We start from the raw sequence: 20,742 nt of genomic DNA on the forward strand, positions 1-20,742 counted from the left end.
TACAAGCTAGAAATCCAACGTAAGCACAGACAGGATGGATATTGCCGTTTTAATTGTTTAATTAATGTTTCCTATAATTTGCATGGGACCAATACAATTTTCCTTGGGTCCTGTTGGTAGCGACTCATATATGCCATCTCTAAGCCCACCTAAATACATTTGATTTCAACTCTTACTTAATTAGAGGTTTGTTTACTACTAAACGAGAGGTTTAGGGCTGGCAAATGATTTAATTGTTTAGGGTTGAAGTTAGTATTTTAGAGTTTTAGGGTTTTGATAATTGGAGTTGGAAGAACTCTCAATACCAACTCTTTAACTCTTTCGAGAAAACTCTTAACATTGTCTCCTTCCGAAGGGTTCTTTTTCCATCCCTACTTCTTTCTTCTCTTTTTGTTATAATTTCAGCATATTTCTATATTATTATAATAAATTTTCTGTATATATTTACTTAAAAAAAACTCTTTATATATATATATATATATCTTTGTTATAAATGAATATAAAGAGAACAATTTAGCCTCAATTTTATTTCGTTAACACTCTTCTTTCAGGAGAACCCCTTTACAGAACCCTCTATAAAGTTTTTTACTTTTATCCTTTCTCATGTTGGTATCTTCATCACTATAAATTCCTGAAACTGAGTGGAGCACTACCAAATCCAACCAGCACAACCGAGGGTGTGAAGTTTTGCTGGCAAAATTTAACACAGTCCCAAGCAGTCACAAATACGTCAAACATAAGCTCAACACAAGCAGCCACAAGCAAAACGCACTCACTCCATGGCAAGCAACCTGATATTTTAACAATTTGGAGTTGCTAATCATTTGAAAGAGTCAATGAACAATAACAAGTATAATAATCAGTTGGAAATTAGTAATCCGCCCGTTTATTTTGCTCTTGTTTCTGTTCTTAATGCTTACACCTACAATATTGAGAAGGAATGGAATTTTATGCTAATGATTTTTGCAACTTGAATTGAAGAACCACATGTATATTTATTAAGTTCTAAATTAAAACATTCTCATCTTCTTGTCTTTTTTTTCTTATCTTTCTCGCTTATGGTAAGAAAAATTAGGTTGATTTCAATTAAGGTTGTAACAATCATTTGGGGATCTAAGGTAATCGTAATTAAGTACAAGAAGAATTATTTCCTTATGATTGAAAGGACAATTATTTGTGAGTTGGTTCACATACAATCTGTTATAAATTTCTTTTTCTTTGCAAATATTGACTTCTCTTTCAATGATATAGCAATGAAAGTACGTGGAATAATTTTGTGAAAGAATATCAGCCACATGCTGTCACTATAACACGCTTACTAATATTTATAACATGGCTGACATGATGTCACTTATCTCTATATATAGAACCTTATCAGTATCCCATCCCCATAATTCAAAGTCTCAAACTCAACAATCTTGCGAGCGATCAAGGAAAGAGTTAATGGCTTCCCCACTTGTCAAGCTCTTCTCCATATTCTTGATCATCATCTCCCTCTTCACTCCACCAGCACTTTCAGTAGTGCCAGAGGAATGTCAAACAGAAACTAATGGCTGCACTAACAAAGAAAAAGCTTTACCCCTCAAGCTCATAGCCATTTTCTCAATCTTGATCGCTAGCGTGATAGGTGTATGCTCACCTTTATTCACACGTTCAATCCCTGCTCTTCACCCCGATAGAAATTTGTTTGTAATTGTTAAGTGCTTTGCTGCTGGTATCATTCTAGCAACCGGTTTCATGCACGTCCTGCCGGACTCTTTCGACATGTTATCGTCTAGTTGCTTGAAAGAGAACCCATGGCACAAGTTTCCTTTCACAGGGTTTGTGGCAATGTTATCTGCTATAGTGACTTTAATGGTGGATTCCATGGCTACATCAATATACAGCAAGAAATGCAGCTCTGGGGTTATACCAGCAGGTGGACCTGTAATTGGAGAAGGACAGCACGAGACGGCTGTGGTGAATATTGGACATTCTCATGGCCATGGGCACCATCATGGTCCAAAACCCGCAGGAAATTTGGATCAACAGTTGCTTCGTTACCGTGTCGTTGCCATGGTAAGTAAGTTTCAGATTGAAATAAGATTGAAGACATGAATATCAACAATGATAATATAAATTAATATATTTACAGGACTTTGGCTTGACTTGTGCATAGTATGAATTTACGCATAGACAAAAAGTCAATTGCCATGGTCAGAATCATTAATCTGTAATCTATTCCTGCAGAATCATAAAAATAAGTATGATGATAATATGATGCCATATAAAACAAAATAAACAATACATTAGCAAGAGACTTCCAGGTGTTTCAAATTATTCATAACTTGGCTCACATTACTGTGCATGTTTTATTATCAATTGTCGATTGCAAGCGGTTTGTATCTTGTCTGTAACTAGTTCTTATCCCGTCCCCGTGAGTTGGATAGTTTTAGGCGTGTCCACCAAAGTATTGCAGTCACCTCTTCAGTTTTTGAGTTTTCCCGAGTTTCACAATGGTCCAATTGTTAGGGGCGGCCATAGATGCTACCAGCCGGTCTAGGTCTTATCCAAACATAAATCCTAAGAAAATTAAAAGAAAATGGACTAAGCTGATTGAGCAGAGCTGAACTCTGCATTAAATTGATTAAACAAATGTCGGCTGCCAACAGTAATTTTACTTTCCACAAGCCTATGCAAATGTTTTCAGCAAGTAATTAATGAATATAATCACGGAGGAGAAAAAACATAAAAGTTTATGTTGACTAATAAAGGGTCTGAGCACCTTGAGCGGATATGATCACCACAATTATTGATTAATTCATAGTACCAATGAAGGTGATGACTTATATGTTGTAAATCGGCGCGGATGGCAGGTACTAGAACTGGGAATTGTAGTTCATTCAGTGGTGATAGGCCTTTCACTAGGAGCCTCAAACAACACTTGCACCATTAGAGGTCTTGTGGCAGCCCTTTGCTTTCATCAAATGTTCGAAGGGATGGGTCTAGGCGGTTGCATTCTTCAGGTAATTATCTCCTACAAATTAATTACAACATTACTCCATTTTAAGCTTCAGAGTTAAGGACTCATGAAAATATCCCAGACTTGTAATTCAATTTAACTCTTGAAATAGGCCGAGTACAAAACGTTGAAGAAGTTTATCATGGCCTTTTTCTTCTCTGTGACAACCCCATTTGGAGTTGCACTGGGAATTGCGCTGTCCAAGACATACAAGGAGAACAGTCCAACCGCCTTGATCACAGTAGGATTGCTAAATGCCTCATCAGCTGGACTTTTGATCTACATGGCTTTGGTTGATCTTCTTTCAGCAGATTTCATGGGTCCAAAGTTGCAGGGTAGTATTAAGCTCCAAATAAAGTCCCACGCTGCAGTTCTTCTGGGTGCTGGTGGCATGTCTCTCATGGCCAAATGGGCTTGATCATGGTCAAAATTATCTGGAGAGATGATATGCCATAGGAAGAGAAGAATGCAGTATAAAATAAACTATCTTATCAAGGTTTATTAAACAAACTATGTTTTTGCAAGTTGATCTTTTCAGTTAGCTACTTCACTGTCACATTATGTACCTTTATTATGTGACCCTTTCATCATGTACAACTACCATTCAAAGAAAACCAATTCCACCCTTCTAGTTTGTATTAAAGATCTTTTAGTTGGCCTTTATCCTTTATCCTTGTTTTCTCATTTTCTTTTGTGCATGGCATAGATCTACTTGCCCTTTTTGCCCTTAGCATAATGCTACTCATGAAGTCATAGATCTCTTTTTTTTTTTCTTTTATAAAGTATATATCTCTTTATTGATGTTTAAGATGCAAGTAAAACACTGAAAAATTTAAATTGGTCTTGCAATCTATTCATTTATTTTATGGTAAAGTAAAGGAAAGCAAACTGAGCCCACCTTCTTTTCCAAGTTGCTGGATCCAGGTCCTTTACAAGGGTCAAGATTTTTTGGGTGAATAGACTGTGACCCAAGAAACAGGAGGTTGGGCCAGAGATTAGGTGAGTGGTTTGATCAGTGCCTAACATTGACAACTTGACATTCAGCTCAGAAACCCAACAGCATTTTATTGAAGAGATGAGCTCGATTCAATAATTGTTACTTAATAATGGGGTTATTTCCTTGAATTTTCCCCCAGAAATACTAATTTTTCTGCTCCTCTATCAAAATCTATGTTCTTTTCCTTTCTTTTCCCTCCTTGTGTGGTTCATATTAATCCCTATTGTTAGTCCAAGAAAGGGTAAGGAAGCTCAAAGTTCCAATCATTTAATCTAAATTTGTAAGACCCAGAATTCCACATGGGCTCTGCAACCACACATTTCATTTTCAATTTGTCGTTGGCCGCCTTCCTCTCATCTCTAAAATAAATTCTAGATATCCAACTCGACCAAAGGTTTTTAATGATCAAAGTTCCCATCCATTCCATGAATTCTGGTTTTGAGTAGTTAAGGGCAATGATAGGGGACTCACCCATATGTCTTTTATCACCTACATTTATTTTTGTTGCTTATGTTTTCCACCTAAACTACCAACCATACCCACCATACCAGACAATGGAGAAGAAAAAAAAAAGGGAAAAGCGTTGCAATTAAAATAAGCCCAACAGTGTTGAATAACATTAGCTATTGGAAATAATTGAGATTTGCAGCTTTGCACCAAACCAGAAAGTAAGAAAATCCAAAACAACACATCAGCAACCAGCTTAGTATAATGCCCAAAGATATATTTAGTTAGCTGTACTACTCATTATGATTCATGCAATTCATTGTAAGTAATGGATCAATCTTATATAATAATCACTTGAAGCTCATCCAATCATTAGTTCATATTTCCAAAAAATGGATGAAAGTAGGAAAGTGTGGAGTAAAACCTTGCCTATATTGCAAGGGGAAGAAGAATTGCACGTATCCAACAGATGTTCAATTCCTCTTTCTGCTATAACTATAAGGTTGACTTGCATTTGGCATGTCTGGCTTTTAGAGTGGCCACGAACAACATAAATCCAAGTATCCTTCTCTCCTCCACAAACAACACAAGTTTAGTTTTTCTTCTCTAGAAGTTTTATCCAAGCAAGTTTAGTAAGCTTAAAAGAAGGGAGGTGGAAAGAGATTTACAAGGAAATTGCGAAGTATTCCCTTGATTAATTAATGAATTAATTCACTATTAAGGTGGTGTTCATGTTGCCTTTTTTCTCTCTTTTTGGATTAGACAAGATGTGTAGCAGTGCAGTAGTAAAATACAAGGAAAGGGCGTGGTGGGTAATGATTATTGTCTCATTTTTCCAACCCTGCTACAGTAACTTTTGCAGATTTATTTATTACTAATAAATAAATGAATAAAATAAAATAAAAATTGTTTTGGTTGGGTAAAAGTCAAAACAGAGTCACATTTTTTCTCATCAAACAGACAAAAGCCCATGTGCATAGATTTCTTACACCAACGTTCTCCACTTTCTGGCTGAGAATCTGCTTCCTTGTTTATTGCGTTATCCAATAGTATATAACTTCTTTTTTTTTTTCTAATTTTATTTGGTGATTGAGAGAAAATTACAACACAAAAAATAAAAAATACAATTTCTTGGCAATTAAAAAAATGCCTAAGGAATCTTTTTTTATTTTTTTAGGTAGCTCAGCCTATGGAATCAATGGAAGAAAACAGATTAGTACTGTACGACGTTTATCTACCCTCAAATGAAATTTGAGATAATAATGGGTATAAATTCCCACTTGATTCTCTTTATCTTGTACACAGCTTTATATACTTTTTTATAATAAGAAGCACTAAAAATTTATGACCAGATTGTATGTTTTAATGCAAAATTTTCAACCACAGGAAGAATTTTTTGCTAGATAATTAATTAAAATGGACCATAAATCAATGTTTTTAGTAAATTTTGAACCTTGTATATGTGACAGTATTTAACGTTATTATGGGGGAATCTGGAGAACTGTAAAAGCAAAATTGTATCTTAATCAAGCGAGAACAAAAGAATGCCAGCAAAGCAAAAAAAGCAAAGAAAAATAAATTAAAAAAAGAAAGGTCTTTCCTTTTCTCTTACGCCATTTAACACCAAAACTAACAGTAACTGATGATTCTTTCTCATTTTCCTTTTTTTTTCTCTTTCTGTCTCCACAAAATGATGAATGATCTTTCCTTAATCTAACATCGGTAAAATTGAAATATATATATTTTTAATTTTCTGACAGGGGGCAGCTTGTCAGAAATTAGGGTTTTTAATACCATTTCACAAGACAGCCCATAAATTCCCCTTCCGGATAATGTTCCAAGCGATGGTATGGAAGTTTCATTTCATTTGATAGATATCCTTTTATTATATATTTTTTTATCTTTTGTGTATAATTTATTTTGCCCTGTAGTTTTATCGAAAGTAATGGAGGGATTGATCTCTCGGAAGATTTAACTTTATTTCGTTCTGGGGTTGTTGGATTATTGAGTTTGATTCATGAAAAAGTTCCAAGTTTTATTTTTTTTGGTCAAAGTTTGGAGCTTTGAATTGATCTGTTGATGGGTATTTGTTAGATCCTGGTTTGGAATCAGGAACTGGAAGATCAACACTTTGTTTGCGGATCTCTTTTTGTGATTTCAGCTGATTTTGGTAATAAAATCTGGGGTCTAGCTCAATTTCCTTGATGGTTGTGTTGGATTTTGTTCTAGAAATACTAGCTAGAAAAGATCACTTTTTTTCTCTCTCTCTCTCTTGTCTTTTTGTTTTCAGTGACATGCAATTTGAGATGGATTTTCTTATCCTAATTGTTTATGCTTAGGTTTGGTTGGATATCAGTAATTACTCGAAGTGTAAAGCGTAGCAGAGCTCATTTTGAATATTTGGAGGAATTGGTCTTGAAAGATGGAGGATCAAAAAGATTTGCCTGATGAGTCCTCTGTATCCTTAGTTGGGGAAGCGAGAGTAGAAGAAGACGAGGAAGACTTTCGGAGCTGTTGCGAGGATGATGAGGTATGGAAGGAAGCTGAAGAAATGGTAAAGGAAGAAGAAAGGGAAGAGCTTGATGAATTTTCAGTGAAGATGTTCTTTAAGGGCATCTCTTTAGCTGACACTGGAGACTCTGGTTCTGGGTTTTCAGGAATTGGGGTGGTTATGGAGAGATCAGCTGATTGTCCTGTTATTCAAGTGCAGAAAAAGCTTGACTTTTATGTGGAGGAATCGGTGGCTGATTATTTAGCTATAATGGATGGTTTGACGGAGGCTGTGCAGAACAAAATCCACCGTGTATATGCCTTTACTGATTCCGAATCGTTATATGATCAGGTCAGTTAAGAATTGTATATTCATGATGTTGTTTGGATATCAAACGTTAAAGGTTACCTCTTTTTATATGACACTTAGAACAGTTACTTCCATCAGACAATATCACATAACCTTACTATAATGTGAAATTTTATTTTGCTTCGATTTGTCTCGTAAAAGCTTATTTCTCTTCATCTGAAGAGCAAATCCATTGCATCGCATTTTGTTAAATTTTGGAGTTATGAAACATGGCTTTTGCTAATTTTCATCTCCTGATTTTAGACTTAGAACATTCAAGTATGCTAAAAGATTGGTAGCTTAAATTTTGAAGTTTAGTTTCGTCAAAGCTAGTGCTAGTAACTGATTTTTATGCAACTTTTATTTGTTTAATGTTCAAACCGACTAAATGCAAACTGTGTGAACTGTATGTGTGCAATCATTTATGGCTTAATTATGAAAACTTTTGATCATCTCTAAAATCTTTAAACTTGGGTAAAAAGAACAACCAGTGGTTGCTTATGATGAATTACAGGAAAATACCCATAGTGATTGTTTTGATAGATAATATATTTGAAGTTCATAATCTTTTCTAACCCAAATAGCTTTAATGATATAGCTTAAACTATGCTTTACTGACATGAATTTCTGGCAGATTACATGTGAGGAAAAACTCGATAATCCACTTTTGATGGCACTGAGGGAAAGAATCCTCGAACATACCCGTAATCTGGAAGAGTTTGTTCTGAAACTTGTTCCAAGCACCAATCTTCTAAGGCCATTGCAGCTAGCCCAAGTAGCAATAGGAGTCGTTTCTAGCCCTGCCAAGGGAGATAAATCACTTGAAAATTGTTCTATCTGCTGTGAGGACAAGTTATCGTTAATGATGATCACCATGAAGTGTTCACATAAATTCTGTTCCCATTGTATGAGAACTTATGTTGATGGTAAAGTGCAGTCATCCCAAGTCCCAATTAGGTGCCCTCAGTTACGATGCAAATATTACATCTCCACTGCTGAGTGTCAATCTTTTCTTCCACTTGCTTCCTATGAGTCTTTAGAAAGAGCCCAAGCAGAAGCAAATGTTCTTCATTCAGATGGAATATACTGTCCTTATCCAAATTGTTCGGTCTTGCTTGATCCTCGTGAATGCTTGTCAACTAGGGCAAGTTCATCTAGTCAATCAGATAATAACTGTGTTGAGTGCCCAGTTTGTCGAAGGTTTATATGTGTGGAATGTGGAGTTGCATGGCATTTGTCAATGAGTTGTGAAGAGTACCAGAACCTTCCCCTGGAGGAAAGAGATGCTGCAGATATTACTTTGCATCGGTTGGCACGAAACAAGAGGTGGAGGCGTTGCCAGCAGTGCCGTAGGATGATTGAGCTTACTCAAGGTTGCTATCACATGACATGCTGGTAAGTTCCATCTTCTCATAATAGTGTTTTGGTTATTAGAAAGAATTTAGATAGAATTGATTAACTACTGAACAGACTGACCTTTGACAGAAGAAACCATTTGATGCCAATCTCCTTCCTGCGTGAAATGCTTTATATTGGTTGCAATTTCTTTCCTGAATCTAATCACAGGTCATGCAGCTTGTACCATCTTTGAATTGTAGTTTTTGTTTTGTGCAATGGTCTAATCATATGATTACTCAAATGATTAGACTATATTTGAATGGTAACATGGTTGAGACTTGACTCGAGTGTGTGGCTGAGGGAGGGTCATTTGATGTTTGGACTTAAAACTTTGTTGTGTATGTTTGGACCTTTTTTGGTTGCCCCGTTATATTACCAAGTCATCCATGACTTAAATACTTAGTTAATGGTGTTGGTCATCCTTTGATTATGCAATTTTGTATGCTTGTGTGCATCTCTTATTTGTCCACATGTGAAGAAGTGTATCCACATATTTTATACATGGGTGCAATTTAGTTTTATATGACCTTTTTTAATATATATATGGTTTGGGGATGCTGAAACCAAAATTGTTTCCATGTCTCCTTTTCAGGTGCGGACATGAGTTCTGCTATTCTTGTGGTGCTGAGTACAGGGATGGTCAGCAGACCTGTCAATGTGCCTTTTGGGATGAAGACAACTCCGAAGACTTGGTCACACATTCTGTCCAAGAATCAGAACAATGGACATGGGATACTTTCAATTCATTCCCTATGATCATGGATGCATACTCAGACCAAGAAAGATCACAGCTGGCATTAATACAAAGGTTCCTTGCTGGGGGTTTTAGTCTGAGTGAGCATCACCCATATCAATCTCCACCCCGCTGTACAGATTCCTATGTAGATGCCATGAAGGACCTTCATCAGCTTCCTTGGCTTGAAAGATTTGTCTCTGTAATAAGTGACAACTACTACGAAGACTATATTCAATGAAGCTAGTGTAGATCATTCCAATATTAGGTAATAAGTTGCTAATGAATCCAACAAGGTTTACAAGAGAGGCAAAGAGTTTCTCACTCTATTGGCTCCATTTTCATTTACACAAATTTGTTGAGATCAGCACTCCTCCCTCTATGTAGTTCTTTTTAGTCATTAACTACATGCTGGAAGATAGAATACCCTGGAGGTCTTTGCGGAAGATTCTTGCATGATAGTTGCTTTCTTTTTGAAAGAAAAAGAAAGAAGATAGGGTAAAGATCTTAGTAATGTCATCAAATTGAAAGAAAGTTAATGAAACAAATCTTTTCTTTTTGACATGGCCTCTCTTGAATGCAATATTTTGCATTACTATTGCTAAGAAAGCTGTTTTCTTTTCTCCTTCCATTCATGTTCAAGTTACAGGAATTCTCTTGGTTTCACTGAGCTCATTATGAATATGATGTTGTAGCGCAGTTCTAATTGCTCAGCATTATGATGGGGTCAGGCTACTCTTCCGGAGACATTAGTTGCTATTCTGGTTCTAGTAGGACTCTATTTCATTTTAGTCTCTCTTTAGTATTACTTTACCCTCCCGCCGACAGAGGTCTATTTAGCAGAAATGGCTGGCCATATGGTTATTAATAACAGTTCAACTGTCTGGTCCTGTATTAGCAAACAAAATAGCTGCTCACAGGCATAGGGTTATACTGATCAGTACCAGTATTTTCCAAAACGGATCGAACAATGACCCATTTGAGGAGTCACTTTTCTGTTTAACTGTTTCAACAGCCGCTTAGACTGGGTTATATGGGGTTCCAAGGCTCCAAAATGGAATAAGGATTGGCTTGCATTATGGAGTGAGATCAGGATCTTTGTTCTTTGATTTGAATTGCCAATTGTGCCTGGTGAACTAGACTAGTACCATGGACAGACAGCATCAATTGTGCCAAGCGAAGTCCATTACTATGTTGGGATATCTTAGAGAATCCAAATCCAAAGTATTACAGATTGTGTTGTTTATTTCGTACATTCTTAATTGGTATTAATGAATATTACATAACCTTCCCAGCAAGACTTGGAAGAGAGAGGCACCAGCACATGCAATTTGACTTTTCCCTAGGGAATGAGAAATGGCACAAGAGTTTCAATATTTTTCGGCAGACCCTGGGCTTAGTATCCCCACTGTTGTCTTTATTTTCAGTTTTCAAAGTTTCAGCTACTATAGTATAAAATTAATATTCCTAGTGCATACTATCCCCCACCTCTTTTTTTTCCTTTTTATAAATGTATTATTCGGTGGGGTGGCATGTGCATTTGACTAGCTCTCTCCCTCTAGCAGTTTTTCCTCTTGACAACAGAAGTGATTCCATGGAGTCGTTGGCAACTGCTCTCCGAGAGGATAGCCTCAAGACTATGAACCCAAGAACATCTTCTCAGCTTCACATGGGAATCAACAATACCATGTTGCCCGTAAGTCACATTCTGCAGATATACTATATTTGGGATTTCACAACCTTGTCACTGCACATTTCCCTTTCTTTAAAGATCCATTTCACTTTCACTTGTTCTGGTTACAGGCAGGTCATGGACGTACTTTTTTCTGGGTATATGCGCATCAAAGTACAAGGACAAGCAAATCTTACGATGTTAGAAGGCAGAAATAGGGAGAGTGATTAAGACAAAAGAGAATTGACAAACGGAATTACTTATTATTAGAGCAGAAGAAAGCAAGAAAATCATTGTAAAAGAGCCAAGCATTCAGCAAACAAAAAGTCATAAGCACACTCATTTAGACAAGACATTAAAGAAAAGAAGGCAGCATGAAAACCCTTTAATACTCATTTTAATGTCGATTCTTAGAAACATACAGCTCATCCCATCATTGCCTGCATTACGCGGTGTGAGCCAAAAAGAACGACCATCGGGGCGAATGTTGGACCTACACAAGAATTCTTTGATTGTAGTGGACGCAACAAAGCCTGGTGATTCACTTCACTTTTCCATTCTTGCACCTATCCTATCCTTTAATGGCGGAAACAACAAAAGGAATATAACTAAGGAAATGACCCCCCAACATTAATGCTTTACTTCAAAAAGCGAGAAAACCAAGTGATGGAAGATTAAGACCATATATAGCCTTAGTGTGGAGGAAATCCCACAACAGAAATAGGTGAAAAGACTGTCTTTCCATTTGCCAATAGAAACCAACAAGAAGTAACCAAATAGCAAAATTTTATGAGGATATAAACAAACAATAAACAAATTTATGGACTATGGTTTCAAGATGAATATACTCTCCATGAACATGTGATATATCAAAGAGAAGTGAGCGAAACACTAAAATTACAAAAATGAAACTATACCTATTTCAGTATTCCACTGTATCTCGATATTCTCTCCTATTGCTTTTCTTTACAGTATATATCCGTAGAACCATTCAACCAGCAGGATCAATTGGGTTCAAAAATTGCTGAACAGTGATAATATCATCAGCAAGTGGGGAATTGTGCAGGGACAAACTTCAACATGAGATGACATTAGAACCATAACTAATTGCTTTGAGACTTGAATCAGACATATTAGTCATCCATTTCTGAGGCCCATTTGATTCATCTGGTATATTGTATGCATAAGATGGCCACCTAACATCAATGCCACATGAGCTTGTGGTGCCTATTCTGATCATCTTTTGTGTTCTCTCAAGAACCACGATGCTAGAAAAAGTGGAAAAACTGTTCCCTACAAATATATCAGCCCTTGAGCACACTTCATAGTCAATAGCTGACTGAATGAGATATGGATACTTCTTGTAGATTCCATCAACCCCTAATTTTTTCTTCTCAAAAGGAAGCAATCCTTTCTTCCAACCACCCAATATTGAAGAATCATTGAGGAGGCTATCAGCAACAGCAAGATAAACAACAGTGGGAGATTCAAAGCTGACAATTTTCCCCACTCTTTCCATAATTTCTTGCTTGCTACTACAAATTTGGCTTATGCCTGATCTTAGCTCTAATTTCTTGCAGTGAATCATCCAGTCTATCTCTACTCTCATATGGACTGCTACGTAAGGAGCTGGTGGCAGTGAAGAACCCTCTGCATCAAAATTGTTTTCTACTGGCCCAGTTTTGCTCCTAAGCTTTGTTCCTATCTGCCTAATCTTGGACACAACTTTATCTGCTTCTTTTACTATCTCATCAACCAAAGCTAAGCACTCAAAGACCCTTGCATAGTCTTTAGCAGGCCAATGATCATGCCATAGAAACGGATTCTTTCCAACAATTCTAATCACTTCATACTTATCAGCTGGACCTCCGCTACTTCGCTTCAACTGCTCCAGGTCTCTCTCAACAGTCCACTTTCTTCCACTTCCCTTTTGGAGATCATATATTCCTGATTGATTCTTAAGATCCGAGTACCGACCCAACCGCACAAACCCAGTACAAAGTGAATTAAACCTATCAAACTGGAAGACTTTATCAAAGGAAATAGGCTGCAAGCGGTCAATTTCCTTGTAGAAAAGTGAAGCACTCAAGCTTGGCATCAAAAGAGTTCGGTTCAGCATTCTAGCAGTTAGACAAGCTCTTGCAAAAGCTATCTTCTGATTGTTCAGTCCCCACACAATTTGAGGAGCGTCCAAGAACTTATCTCTACGAATCCCACCATCAGAATTCAACAACAAAGAACGGCTTAGAATAAAATCCAGATTGTTCCATTCAATCGCACCGTTGGCAGAAAATGAATGAAGCAATATAACTCTGAAAAACAGAGCAATAGTGACCAAAGCAAGACATCTGCATGTTACAGAAGTCAAATGGCAGCCAAATACCCTCGAAGGCTTACAGTTAGAGGACAAGTCCATTTAAAATTCACAAACTTACAGCCCTCTCACAACCAACCTCATTGAAAAGAGACCATAGAAGAATTCAACAACAGATTTAGCACATACCAAAAGAAATGACATAAAAAAATGTCCCTTTGATATCAGAATCTGCATAATTCAGGAAAGAAATTGTCATCAGAATCCATTTAAGCATGAGAAAAGATGGCAAAACTTTATGCTTGATTAGCGTAGGTGTAAAACAAGCTCAATTCAACTGTAAGAAGAAGAAGTCAGTCAAAACTTGGATGCGGAATGCAAGCCGAGAGAGTTAAAATAATATCATAGACCAATAAAGCTTATCTCCTTATCAGCCTAACAATTTTAACAAAAGAGAACAGCAGATAATCCGAAGGACAATACACGTAGCGCAGAAAAGAAAAACGTTGAGAGTGACGGAAGATGATGAAAATTGGCTAAAGGCCTTACCTTGCTTTGAAATCCGCATTTCTCTGCCACAAGAAATCCACACAAGGGCCAAAGAAACCTGAATTCTGAGCCAGACCCAGGAAGGAAAAAGACAAAACTTAAACAAAGAGGAACAAGAGAAAAGAAAGCGATGATCATGCATGACAAAGAATCCAGAAAAGACTATCCCGGGAACCCAAAGGCCGCCAACCCATCACCATCATGACAACCTAGAACACCGCAATGACAACATCAACAGACGATTAAAAATACAATCCCCTTTTCCTTTTATTGAAATTTTCAATAAAAAAAATGCTATTGACTATATCAAAAAGAACAATATTTTTCAAGAATGAAAAACAAAAAACAAAACAAAACCCAATAAACGTCGGAAAAGAGGGCGGGCATTTAGTGGTATGATTGTGGGAAAATAGCAAACAAAAGGACTACAAAGGAAGGAACTGCAAAGGAGTCAGAAGAGATCAGTTTTTGCAGGCTGGGGGAAATGATATGATTTGATAAATGCACTTTAACTGTCCCATCACTAAACGCCAAAAGAAGAACATTTTGTTTCATTTATTTTTTCTTTTAGCGTGCTAATATCAATATATAATACTCTCCGGGCTAGAACGTGTAGCACAGATATGAATAATTCACCAGTTTATTTTTTTTTATTTCTTCTAAAATATTGTCATTTTTCATTTTTAAATCATCACAACCTGTCCAGGGCTATCTGATTGACAGTTGGGACCCGGGGCAGGTGTTTGTGTACATTCCTCGTGAGTTCTGAGTTGGAATGGTTAAAATAATAGTTACTATAAAACCTTATCGTTATTGCCAATGGTGGTGGTAGAGTTGCTTTGTTTCTTCTTTCATTTTATTTCTTTTCTTTTTTTTTTCTTATGTTCCAACAATTTACTAATAAATACGAAATTTTTATTTATAATTCAACAGCAACAATAATTAAAAGATCAAAATATACGTACTTTCAAAGCAATTTAAATATATTCTTCGAAAGCGACTATTATTTATCTTCAAAGAAATTCACATTTTTTTCTTTTTGTTAAGATTTTTTTTTTAAATTGTTGTTGTTAATTAATTTTGATGGTCGATTACCTTTTGAATAGTTGGCAACTTTCATGATGGTAGAGGACTCTCATACTCCAAATCTTTTTATGTCACTATATGTCTTCCTTTATCATGATTCAGGACTTATGATGATATACTAACTTGTAAGATTTTAATAAAATATAATTTTTTTAAAAATTAATGACTAATTAAGTAGCAATCTTATGCATATACTAATAGATTTGGATCTACATTAGACCCAATCCATAATCCAAATATATATATAAACCAAAACAAATGTTGAGATATTTATATATAAACCAAACCAAATGTTGAGATCTTTAGCTCTCATGATTAATATTTTATTTATAATTTTATTTAATTTAATATTGTCATTTAATTTTTTGAATTAATTAAAAATTTTTATTTACTCGTTAATTATAATAATGTCTATTAATATAAAAAAAAGAATATCAATGAGCTCACTTTCATTACAATCATTACTAATTAATCTTTTTGTCATATTATATTTCTCATGGATTTTATGAATAAAAAATTTTTATGATCACATCGAACTCATGTATGTCATAACTCATAAAATATTAATTTAATTTTTTCACAATGTTATCAAAAAATTTATGATCATATCATATATGTCATAAATAAATAAATAAAATATCCCTATATATATATATGAAATCAATAATTGATGTACTAATTTATTTATCTTATAAATAACTAAGAAAATTGAATTTAAGGGCATATGTCTAATACATTGTACCAACCATGGTCTTGATTCAATCTGATTATAAAGGATCTTTAATTTCAGTTTAATCTTTCAATTGATGTTATAATGTATGTATCTAAGTATTAATATTCTTTGATCAGCATGGGATTAACTTTGGCTTCCTGTAATTTAGTTGCAAGTTGGAATGAACTTCTGAAGTTTTGAAGGGCAGCATGGAACATCTGAACATGGCCATAAAAACTAAAACTATTGAATGCTAGAGAGTTAATTCGGTTTAATTTATTAGTAGTTTCTTGTTAATTGTAACTTGGATTAGTTTGATCTGGGAGTTTAAACAATGGGAACTGAACTAAGTAGCTTTTATTTTCATTTGCAATACTATCAATTACCAAAACCAATATTGTACTTAAGCATTTGGTTTATTAATTAGTGTATAATTTATTTACTTAAAGAGTTGAATTTGAGCCAAAATTATTTATCTTGGGGTTTCATTATTTGATTTATTTAGTTATTCTAATCTAATAACCTTTATTCCTATAAAAAGAAAAACAAAAACCAAATCAAAATGAGAAACAAATAACTATTCAAACATCTAGTTTGAGTGGCCTCTTAAATTGTGATAATTAATGCCAATATTGTACATCTAATGACAACTTACGATTCTATAAAAAAGATACATATGTATGGGTAGGAACTAGCAAGTTAGGAAGTGTAGATTATCTCCATTATTGAGAGGCATAGATACTTTGCATCTTACTGGTTTCTATAGGGTTCACAACTTTTTACCATTTCAATTTGGTTTCAATTAATGGCTAAAAACCTTTCCATTAATCAATTATTCGTCGTGTTAGTTGCATTGATTGCCCCTCAAAAAGGATTCAACATTTATGACATACTTACATAAATGCTTTTCTTCACTTGGAAAATAATAGTGATCAAAAACCTTAGTTACATTTATTAACCTCATCAATTTATATATTGATTTTGACTTTTGAAAAAAGTTTAAAAAATTAAAATTGAATTTTAATTTTCATTGATTATAATTTTTTTTTATAAAAATTATCTCTGCCAATGTGAGTGGTGATAAATTATGACATAAAGAGAATATTTATGAAACTTGGATTTGTTTTATCTCATTAAAACAGTGCAACAGTGTGGTTTATATATAGGGTAATAAAAGAGGAGATGCTTTAGAGTCTTCTTCGGTGTGGTGACAAGCACTAATGGACCATTGGGAGAGGAGGATGGCCATAAACAAGGACACGTAAAAGGACACTTATCTACCCGTCCTCTCTTGAAGGAGAAAGGAGAAAATGAAAACGATGGGTGTCCCATGTGTCCATTTATGTGATGATACCAATGTATATGGGCACACACTTGAAGGACATTTTCCGGGTGAAAACTGACACATCCGAATCTCACTCTGCAGCATTGGTTTTGGTTTGGTTTGGTGGAGCCTTAGGTCTTTTGTGTTTAGGGCAGGGCAGAGGCATGTCCTATAGGCTAAAAGGCTAAACCCTACATTCAATAAACATAACACGCCCAACTGGCTCACATTTCTAGGTGGTGGCTAATGGCCGAATTTGCTGCTCCTGGAGTCGGATGTGGGGGGCCTGGGTATCTCCGTCCCTCTGAATTTTGGACTCGTGGCCCTCTTTCAGTTTTTCTCTTCTTGTTGGAAAAGAACCTTTGCTCTGATCCTAGTCCTCTGTCAAAGATGCCATTAGACATTAGCTACAGGGCTCATATATCAATAGTCCCCTTGGTCCCATAGTCACAGATTGGTTTTTAGATATTTGTGGAGTAATACTAGTACTATAACCCACTCTGGCACTTCAAAAAAAAGAGGAAAATCTACTATGCCATAATAATCTTACCCTACATTCATTCTAAAGATTTGATTAAAATTTGAGCAATTTTTACAGGTTCTCGGTTTTAGGGAGTACATTGAAGAGGGCATATGCTGCATATGAGCAACACAAGATTGAGCCCGTGCAGGACTCTTTGAAAGGTGGCAAATGGAGCAGAGATGACTGAGGAAGAAGCAGTGGCGGAGCAGCAGAGGATGTTTGTTGAGGCACGGGCGAGAATGAACAGTGGGGCTGTTGTCCCCAAGCAACCAGGTCCTGACCCAGTTTAGAGAGCTAACCTTTTAAGAACTTATTTTCTTTTATCATAGGCAAGCATCCTTGGTTCTTCCATTAGTGCTTCTACGATCTAATCTCGTATGCCATGTACAAAAATGCCATTGGTTAGTGCAGCACTTGCCTATGTGGATATTTGTACTTTTTATCTATGGATGCTGTCTGTAACTTCATGTAATGTAATTAGTGAGCATTTGTTCAAAAAGAACAACAATTTGGGCAATTTTATGACGTATCCGTTCAATCAAAGGGTGTTTTCTAAAACACCCCCTCCCCCCCAAAAGAGAGAAATAAATTGCTTCAAGGAAGATAGGAAGGCAAATTACTACTATATTTATTTTCAATAATCGAGATAAATGAATAATAATTAACTACAAGTGTGACAGCTTGCGATGCATAATGTTGTGTGCCGACAAGTTACAGAATAGAACATTCCCATATGTTGCTTCTTTGAAAAATTTAAATGTACATTGATCTGGACCACTATGTGACCGTTCAAAAGGTAGAACAGAAGGTTTAATACAGGCATGCAAATCTGTAACATGCAATTTCATCTAATGGACATCCAGGCAGATTCTTCTTTTGTGTACAACATGACCACAGCGTTGGATTAATTCTTGTTCAAAGTGAGGAATGGGGCTTTGGAGAGGATGACATGTAGGTAAGTATGCTTACTAGTGAGGACATGGAATTCAATGCCACTTTTAACACATCTTGTGAACAACCAGGTTTCACCATCCTCTTCACCTAAGACATGCCAAGCTCCAGGTTAACCTCCTCACCATTAGACTAAATTAAAGGTTACAAAAGATTTTTAATATACACGTGAATGACTGTATTCTCACAAGAAACGACATTATTATATTCCCATGCTGTAAAAATCAGAACATTGCCCTCAAATCTTGATATAAAAGATAGACACAGATATAAGAAACCACGCATTCTCAACAAACAGAAGTGGAATGAATCTCATTGAGCTTAAAGAAAGCGATCAGCCAGGCGATGGACACAATAACTAGAAACCCTAAATTAAACATACTTCCAAGGTGAAATTTTTCATACTTAAACTAAAGAAGGTAGTAATACTAATCAATGGGGTTCTGCTACAGTCTACACAATTCTTCTTTCCACTCTACAGCTGGGTCAAAAACAGTGTTCTTGCAAATTATTCACAGGCTGTCTTCTCACTAACTTTGCCCATATTTCTAATGTTGGATCTCATAAGCACTAAGAAAGAAAGGTGGAATTCATGTTTGTTAGACACACACAAAGACCAATGAGCCACATTCGTAGAATTAACTGATCAAAACTAATCCAGAATTTTACAAAAAGAAAGTTGTAAAAGATAAAAATGAGAACAGCTATGTGAGAAAAAAATACCATGTCAAAGTAAGCCTGAAATTCCTTTAACCTTTTAATGTGATCTTCATCCTGTCTGTGCAGATCCATGAACACTATGCTTGATTCCGGTTCCTCTAACAGAGTGGGTCCTGCTTCTTGATAAATGTCATCCATCGCATTATTTATGTCTTCTGATTCTGTTTTCTGCCACGAGGATAGACAATTGTCATATGCCTGCAACAATCATATATTGTTTTAATCTCAGTATTTTGGCATTTATCTTATTGATTTTGTCTTAAGGCATAGCTAGTGCCACCAAACTTCTTATGCTTGCTATTAATTAGAAGGACAAGTAAAGGCAAACCAGGAAAAAAATGACGAAGAAACAAAGAAAGAAGATAAACCTCTACAAAGATTGTGCCCGACCCATGCCAAGATAAGACCATAATCCATACTCCCAAGCATAGGCTTAATAAAGGGGATGTTTGTGCCTATTTCATGCAAATTTGCAACTTTGGTTTGGGTGAGACTTAAGAAACACAGAATTTGCTTCACTCGCTCAAGATCTTGCACATATTATTAGATGATACTTTACCAATGTAAACCAAAAAATGAAGGGAAAAGAAAAAACCTCTCTTCTTTCAGCTTAGCAAGTTGTCTAGCCCAAGGATTTGTTACCCAACTCTGAAATCTCTCTGTTAGTACCAGTGGATTATATACAAAACCATCTTATCGAGAGAACGTTATTGAAATCTCCCATATCACAACAATCATGCCAAAAACTAACCTCAGCATCTACTGTATCAACTGTGTTACAAAGTGATATATAATATAAATACAGTAAACTTCCCAAACGGCTATGAAATCCTCAGATTATAGCATACAAACTGTATAAAGTAATTAAAATGCTGTTCAACTTGAAGCTGATAGCCAACACATATAGATGGTCTTTGACTTGGGATCAGAAAACATATCAGTGAAATACTTTGATGCCAATACAAAAAAAGTAACATGCTTTATAATCTCAAAGTAGCTACGCACAGACAGGCTTACCCAGATACAATAAAACCCAAACGAAGAAACAGAAAAAAAAAAAAAAAAAGGTTCTTTACGCCATCGTGACAAGCTGATAGAGAGCAAGTTTTTAGATAAATGCAGCCAGTCGGAACTCTAAAACTTTTAAGCTAAATGAAAAAGTACCAGCTTCGTTGAAGACCCAAGCATTTCGAAGGAATCCATACTCCGAACGGGTTTTAACTTTCTTCAAATTTAGCTTCTGTTATCTACAATCCTTCTCCCCCTGACTCCAGTTTCCATGTCAATGGCTCAAAAGCTGACAATTTCTTTTATTTTCTTTCTTTTGTTTTTCAATTTTATTATCTTCGTCTTAGCCTATCACCATACAACACGTGTAACTTAAAGTATGAAATCACAAGTTTATTCCTCATTGATATTGGATGGGCTTGGCCCAACAGAACTCCACTTAGAACATATAAGTTTGAAATGGGCCTT

The 20,742-nt window shown here is 35.7% G+C and overlaps 4 protein-coding genes across 7 annotated transcripts; 2 read left to right on the forward strand and 2 right to left on the reverse strand.

The window, feature by feature from the left end:
- Positions 1-1,408: 1,408 nt before the first annotated feature.
- Positions 1,409-3,671, forward strand: LOC110424228 (fe(2+) transport protein 1-like). Its single transcript, XM_021438765.2, has 3 exons — positions 1,409-2,058; positions 2,856-3,005; positions 3,114-3,671. Exons 1-3 carry the CDS (start codon positions 1,444-1,446, stop codon positions 3,417-3,419), a joined length of 1,071 nt encoding a protein of 356 aa, XP_021294440.1. The 5' UTR covers positions 1,409-1,443; the 3' UTR covers positions 3,420-3,671.
- Positions 3,672-5,971: 2,300 nt separating this feature from the next.
- Positions 5,972-9,977, forward strand: LOC110423702 (RING/U-box superfamily protein). 2 transcript variants are annotated; one of them, XM_021438007.2, is made up of 4 exons: positions 5,972-6,292; positions 6,785-7,287; positions 7,919-8,679; positions 9,275-9,977. In XM_021438007.2, exons 2-4 carry the CDS (start codon positions 6,868-6,870, stop codon positions 9,654-9,656), a joined length of 1,563 nt encoding a protein of 520 aa, XP_021293682.1. In that variant the 5' UTR covers positions 5,972-6,292; positions 6,785-6,867; the 3' UTR covers positions 9,657-9,977. The 2 variants fall into 2 exon arrangements, with proteins under 2 accessions (XP_021293682.1, XP_021293683.1); XM_021438008.2 differs by lacking the exon at positions 5,972-6,292 and adding an exon at positions 6,329-6,615.
- Positions 9,978-10,112: 135 nt separating this feature from the next.
- Positions 10,113-14,544, reverse strand: LOC110423703 (O-fucosyltransferase family protein). 2 transcript variants are annotated; one of them, XR_016351739.1, is made up of 2 exons: positions 12,005-13,518; positions 10,113-11,241 (listed from the first exon to the last, which is right to left on the reverse strand). XR_016351739.1 is itself a non-coding variant. In XM_021438009.1 (2 exons), the coding sequence occupies exon 2, from the start codon at positions 13,501-13,503 to the stop codon at positions 12,163-12,165; it is 1,341 nt and encodes a 446-aa protein (XP_021293684.1). In that variant the 5' UTR covers positions 13,504-13,632; positions 13,951-14,544; the 3' UTR covers positions 11,897-12,162. The 2 variants fall into 2 exon arrangements, 1 of the variants encoding a protein (XP_021293684.1); XM_021438009.1 differs by lacking the exon at positions 10,113-11,241 and adding an exon at positions 13,951-14,544 and having other exon boundaries at positions 11,897-13,632.
- Positions 14,545-18,311: 3,767 nt separating this feature from the next.
- Positions 18,312-20,568, reverse strand: LOC110424558 (pyrophosphate--fructose 6-phosphate 1-phosphotransferase subunit alpha-like). 2 transcript variants are annotated; one of them, XM_021439151.1, is made up of 3 exons: positions 20,431-20,568; positions 19,270-19,434; positions 18,312-18,636 (listed from the first exon to the last, which is right to left on the reverse strand). In XM_021439151.1, exons 1-3 carry the CDS (start codon positions 20,467-20,469, stop codon positions 18,511-18,513), a joined length of 330 nt encoding a protein of 109 aa, XP_021294826.1. In that variant the 5' UTR covers positions 20,470-20,568; the 3' UTR covers positions 18,312-18,510. The 2 variants fall into 2 exon arrangements, with proteins under 2 accessions (XP_021294826.1, XP_021294825.1); XM_021439150.2 differs by having other exon boundaries at positions 19,270-19,464; positions 20,431-20,562.
- Positions 20,569-20,742: the final 174 nt, after the last annotated feature.

This window comes from Theobroma umbraticum, unplaced genomic scaffold (assembly GCF_002168275.2).
Source record: "Theobroma umbraticum cultivar Fairchild unplaced genomic scaffold, ASM216827v3 scaffold_204.0, whole genome shotgun sequence".
Taxonomy (NCBI): Eukaryota; Viridiplantae; Streptophyta; class Magnoliopsida; order Malvales; family Malvaceae; genus Theobroma; species Theobroma umbraticum.